This window comes from Prosopis cineraria, unplaced genomic scaffold (assembly GCF_029017545.1).
Source record: "Prosopis cineraria cultivar Desert tree isolate PC_DT_omini unplaced genomic scaffold, ASM2901754v1 PC8, whole genome shotgun sequence".
Lineage (NCBI taxonomy): Eukaryota > Viridiplantae > Streptophyta > Magnoliopsida > Fabales > Fabaceae > Prosopis > Prosopis cineraria.
This window is the reverse complement of record NW_026555339.1, coordinates 12,750,549-12,756,548: the sequence shown is the minus strand read 5'-3', so window position 1 is coordinate 12,756,548 and position 6,000 is coordinate 12,750,549. Positions and strand designations below refer to the sequence as shown.

General features: G+C 32.1%; 1 protein-coding gene across 4 annotated transcripts; it reads right to left on the bottom strand.

Moving 5' to 3' along the window:
• Positions 1–840: 840 nt before the first annotated feature.
• On the bottom strand, positions 841–4,845 carry LOC129317895 (protein TRIGALACTOSYLDIACYLGLYCEROL 2, chloroplastic-like). 4 transcript variants are annotated; one of them, XM_054962315.1, is made up of 8 exons: positions 4,746–4,789; positions 4,368–4,431; positions 4,239–4,273; positions 3,487–4,045; positions 3,007–3,336; positions 1,895–2,010; positions 1,325–1,415; positions 841–1,247 (listed from the first exon to the last, which is right to left on the bottom strand). In XM_054962315.1, the coding sequence occupies exons 4-8, from the start codon at positions 4,003–4,005 to the stop codon at positions 1,155–1,157; spliced, it is 1,149 nt and encodes a 382-aa protein (XP_054818290.1). In that variant the 5' UTR covers positions 4,006–4,045; positions 4,239–4,273; positions 4,368–4,431; positions 4,746–4,789; the 3' UTR covers positions 841–1,154. The 4 variants fall into 4 exon arrangements, with proteins under 4 accessions (XP_054818290.1, XP_054818288.1, XP_054818289.1 ...); XM_054962313.1 differs by lacking the exon at positions 4,239–4,273 and having other exon boundaries at positions 4,746–4,838; XM_054962314.1 differs by lacking the exons at positions 4,239–4,273; positions 4,368–4,431 and having other exon boundaries at positions 4,746–4,822.
• Between the last annotated feature and the right edge of the window lie 1,155 nt (positions 4,846–6,000).

The window sequence follows — 6,000 nt, the reverse complement described above, 5'->3', positions numbered from 1 at the left end:
TGGTCCATAGGATTGGTTGGTTTGATGAAGAAAAGATTAACATGAAGGAAGGAGAGAAGCTGCCAAACTGGTCTAATTAGCCTTAAACTGGTCAAAATCAATAATAAAGGTTGAACGTGTCACACATTTTTCATTTTTCTGAAAAAAAAAATCAATTCATGTTTTAAACTACTCCCTCTATTAAAAAATATAAAGTATTTTTAATCAAATCTCACCTCTCAATAAAGTAATTATCTACTGTTAAACTAACTTTATATTTTTATATTTATTTTTATTAAACACCCTATAATAAATATAAAATCATTATCAATAGGGGCACTTTTGAAAAAAAGGTAATAATTATATTTCAAAAAATTAAAAATATTTTATATTTTTTAACATCCAACTTCTAAACTTGCATTTTTTAGCAGAGAGAGTATAATTTATACATTATACCAAATAACTAATAAGCATTGAGAAATAAAGAAAATGGACAACTGGGCTATATATATATATATATATATATATTCTCAAATTGTAATATATACATACAGATACTCGCATACACGCAACTTCAAAGAATAATATATGAAGTGTTGATAGATATTCTTTTTAACTATATATTACTTACATTTGAATTTAATAATTACATTTATTACTATCGATGGTTATTTCTTTTTTATTTTAACAATATATTATTTAAAATTTAATGTAACATTTATAATTAATAATTAATTCAACGCTAATTAAACTTTAAACTTGTGTCTCGATTGATTTAATAACCAATCTCGTAACATTGTTAAAATTTACGCGCGCCTCACCCCACCAAAATAAATAAAATAACAAAAACAAAGGTAAAAGTTGAAGAATTGGAATTTGGTACCCTCACTTGAGAGTGAGACTCGCCTTAATTAAAAGAATATTAACTGTCAAATTCAAATTGTGATACAATGATATTGAAAGGAGAGTAATATAAGATACCATTCCCCTCACAACTCCAATCCCCTCATCCCCCAATGTCTCAATGATGATACTTTAACTTCACAAAAACCAGAGGCCAAATCACTGCCCATCATTGGAAAATCAAGCAGCAGCAGTAGAAGCATGTATTAAGAGATATATGACTCTAGTTCTCAAAAAGCAATTATATTTCACTTGGAATTCAACCTCAGAGCTCAGAGCAACCTGCTGAGAGACTTAATAAGTAATTTTAGGTTCTTTCTTGTAGCCTCGTCGCCAGTAAAACCAAGGATATCGGAGCTGATATTCTGCAATTAAAAAAAAAAGGAAAAGTTATTCATCATCAGTTAAAACCTTGGGCAGTTTTAAAGGGTCTTACTCTTACCTCAATGTTCTTCAGGGTAAAAATAAGAGTGTAAATGGATTTCTGAATTAGTTCCGTGTTCTCAGGGGTCATAATGGAAGAGTTAACCCTTCTGCATAAACATGTGATCATATCCATCAGTTGTCATACTTCAAGAAAGGACTTGCAGGGTAAAATAGAAGATAAATGAACTTCTAAAAATCAGTTCAGTCATAATGGATGAATTTACTCCTCTCCAAAATTTAAAGATGATCCCTGCTGGTTATATTTCAAGAATCTTACATCCTATTTCTTATTGTTAAGTTTCCCGTTGATATTACTGATACAGAATACTGGTGGAAGAAAAATGATATTTCTATTAAAGAAAAAAAAATAAAGAAATGAAGAGCTTTCATGCAATCAAGATATTTATAGACCACTGCAGAACTATGAAGACAGTAAAATCTCCGAACCATTGTCCACGTCTTTGCCCCAAATCTCCTCAATCTATTCCAAGGTCAGACGTTAAAGAGCTAGTTGTCATTTTCTCCACTTATGTCAATGTGTCACGCAGTTGCATGTGTGCAAGCATATTGAATTTACACGACTAACCTCAAATCCTCTGAGGCTTGTGTAAGGCTTTGGGTTAAGTTCTCTACTTCCTTCAACAGACCACTATTATGAACTTCAGCTAACAAAGGTTGAATGTCTTCAGCCATGGCTTTGATCTGGGACATCACTACATCAAAGCCAAAAGCAAAGGTATTAGAATGCATGACAGAATAATCACAAAAAGAATGCAAGGGTCCATTTGTTTGAACTTAACAAAAAAAAGTGATTTTGATTAAGTTACATGAGGGGATAAACTTATGCTAACATGAGGAGCTATTGCAAAAATAATAATAATAAAATAAAAATTGTTTTCACCTTATTTTGATAAGCTAATCAAAATCACTTATCAAAATAAGCTGAAAACAGATTTTCTTCCAATAACCCCTCATGTTTAGTTTAAGGTTTTTCCAAAAACTCCCTCATGCAGTTCAACTAAATCACTTTCTAAGCTTAAACAAACAAGCCCTGGATTTCCAGCAATAGAAGTAAGATACATGGATACCAAAAAGATGTAGAAAACATATAAACACGGATAAACGTTATAGAAAGTTCTCATTATCATTTCATTCACCTATTTGTCCATAATTACAGTGCTGTAGCATCGCTGCAAACTGCTAGAGTGGTCCAAACAAAGACAATTAACTGAAATAATTCTAAGTTACTAATAAACGATCTGAAGCCAACCAAAACGATTTCCTTTTGAGAACTACGAATGCTTAACATACAAGAACATGAATTGCAAATTCCCAGAAGTGACAAAATATCTATAGTTCCAAACATGTAATGCTCCGTCCACTAAATTCCTTAATACTCAAATTTAGCATTTTATGGTAAATTTATTCACTACCTTACATATATATCATATAATAATGGCAGAATAATAGGATTCAATTCTCACACAATCTTCTCAAACAGATAAGGGATCAACATTCTTGTAATGATTTAAAATATTACAGGTGGCAACTAACGACGACTCAATGCAAGGTTGAGAGATAACAAGTTTGTACCATCATGCAATTATCCAAGTTTTACATGAAAGAAAATTGTCTATCTAGTTGACAGAATTTACTAGCATGAATGATGCATAACGGACATACAATAGCACATCACACCTTTGTAAGAAGTGGTCTTGCTTCTTCAATGACAGAAGAAACTCGTTCTGCAAGGAGATAGGTATTCAAAACACCAATTTCTTCAACATCTCGTCCAATGCGGGTAAATATCCCAACCAATGCATCTAAGCTCACTCCTTGGTACCCCTTGACCTTTTCTCGATCACACACAATAACACCTTCTTTCTGACATTCCTGGTCAAGAGGTCCTGCTGTTGGTGTTGGTATTGGATCTCGAGGTGTAATGTCTATCAAAGTATCCATAAGAAGGCCAGACTGATTAACTTCAACTGAAGAATTTCGGGGTATAATTGTTTTGTCATCTTCAATCTGCAAATTAAAATATAAAGAATTAGTATAATGCACCAACTAAAACAATGAAGTCCAAATCCAAACAAGTTTTGATGGTTGATGTAAGGGTAAAACAGCAAAACACAGTTGCATATTCATGATAAGATTAAAGCTAATTATAAAAATCACCTCTGCAACTGCTTCGATACTTTCTAAGGAAGGATTCACCCGAATGACATTGCCGACTGTCACCCCTCTAATCCTCACAGGAGTTCCAGTGCTTAAACCACAAGCCTGAGCAAACTCAAACACTACTGTGTACTTCCTGAATTTGGATCGCATTTGAAAACCCCTCAACCAGGCCAAACTAAGTACAAATAAAACTGTACCAGACAAAAGAAACAGTCCAACCCCACCTTCCCAAATGCTCCTACGACCAAACCCAAAATCACTTAATGGACGCAATGTTTTCTTCCAAATAGTACGAGGTACATCTAAAACAACTGCAAGTGGACTCTTCGTTTCAGAAACAGATGGCGATTGACCATGTCCTGCTTCAGCAGACATGGCCCTTATACTCTTGACTTTTGTTTGAGGTCTAGGTGGAAGATAAGGAATGCATTTAAGAGAATTCCCTGGTAAGATTGGTAAAGATGAAGACAAGACAGTTGGCATTGTTGAGCCCTGAACTAGTGGGTTCCCAACCATCTCTGATGCAAACGCAGATTCTTGATCATGCACCAAGGGACTGTAAGGAAAAACAAAAAAGTAGTCAAATAATCAATAAGTTTCAAAAAAGACAAAAATAACTCAATCGAACAGAAAAAGATCTTACAGTTGAAAGGGGTATGCTAAAGATACAAACCAAAAGAAATATTAAAAAAGGAAAAAAAAAAAAAAAGAGCATATCATTCTATAAGTTCAATACAAGTCTAACCAACCATCATTTCTCCTGTCCTCACTGTTGCGTTATCGGCTTAGGTTGGAGGAAAGAAGTGCATACAAAATAAAAGAAAATTAGATAAACCTTCGACCACGACAAAAAGAAAAGAATAACAAATAAAGATCACCTCAACAACAGTATGACTTGATGAAAGTTTCTGGCACCCTAATTGCGGATAAGATCGATACAATCTACAATTAGATAACCAAGAAGTTTGAGATTGTGACTAATTAGCCCTCACAAGTGATCCTTGGAACAAAAATTTTCATGGAAACGAAAACTCAAAAGAGAATTAACATTGTTGAATGAGTAATCGTTGGCAGTGAAGCCAGCACCGCGCACTATTTCCCCTCACCGAGATTTTGAGGAATGAATCATTTGCTCACAGAAATGAAACCAGAAAAAGAAAAGGAAATAAAAGAAAAAAGTCGAAGTGATTTCAAGTCGATATTATAATTGACGGTAAGCTCAGAGAGAGAGAGGGGGGGAGGGGGGAGAGACATACCGAGAATAAGAGCGAAAGACCTCTATGCAAGTGATACACCCATCGCCGGTTGGGTGCAAGGGCGACTGAAGAGGACGGCAAGTAAACGAAAGCAGAAAAGTGATGGCCGAAAATAAATATAAATATAAAAAAGGAATAGTAGATCACAATTTTCACGTTTTACCAAACAAGGCCCAATCAAGCCCAATATAGAACTCCCCAGGCCCATCCTGATGTTTTCGACCCAAAAAAGTATATATATATATATATATATCTCTCTCTCTCTCTATCTTATATTACAACTTTTCCATAATGGGAAAATTGAATATATTTCCTTCAAAACTTTTCAAAATGTGTAAAATATACTCTGAAACATTGTTAATGAAAAAATGACAATAAAATTCTCCTAAATTATATAAATGATAATGCGGTCCCTCAAAATGTCATAATTTCACTAAAAATTTTAAGAATTTTTGTGTCAATAAATTTTAAATTAAAAATACCATTTTACTCTTATTGATACGTTTTGATTTCTTGTTCAATTCTTACGATTCTTTGAATAAAAGTTCTCATTCTTTAAACAAAGTTGTGATTGAGATTTATTATTTTAAGAACTTGTTTTTAATAATAGAAATTACACTTAACAAATTATAATTTCTTATTCAACTATTGTGATTCACAAAATAAAAGTTATTATTTCTTAAGTAAAAGTTATAATTGGGGCATGTTATTTTGAGATAAAAATTATACTTAATAAATTATAATTTCTTATTCATTTTGTGATTCACAAAATTAAAATTATTATTCGTTAAATAAAAGTTATGATTAGAGCTTGTTATTTTCAATAAAGATAAAATGATCTTTTTACTTTAATATTTATTGAAATCTTAGGAATTTCAATGAAATTATAACATTTTGATGAATCATATTATCATTTACATAGTTTGGGAAGATTTTATCATCATTTTCCTCTTTTTAATTTTAATTTTTTTTTACTTACCCTTGATATAATAAAAAAGTGCATAATGGACTGGTCATTGGCACCGTTTCTTACATTAAAAAAAAAATCATGATAGATATTTAAGTTTTTTATTTTGATGGAATGATGGATATAGGAGTAGAGTACAAGTTATTGTTGAATGATTCATCCATATTGAATAATTTACCATAACTCTTATGACCCGTTTGATTACTGAAAAAATTGGGAATATATTTGATTAAAAAAATGTGAGCAAAAATAATTAAATCACCTTTCTATTCATGAAAAGTATGAATG

Bases quoted from the DNA above. Each gene is read 5' to 3' on its own strand.
- LOC129317895 (XM_054962313.1), bottom strand. From the start codon at position 4,005: ATGGTTGGGAACCCACTAGTTCAGGGCTCAACAATGCCAACTGTCTTG. The intron at 3,337-3,486 runs GTGATTTTTATA...TTTAATTTGCAG, and splicing joins GTATCGAAGCAGTTGCAGAG to ATTGAAGATGACAAAACAAT. The intron at 1,416-1,894 runs GTTAGTCGTGTA...ATGTTTATGCAG, and splicing joins CAAGCCTCAGAGGATTTGAG to AAGGGTTAACTCTTCCATTA.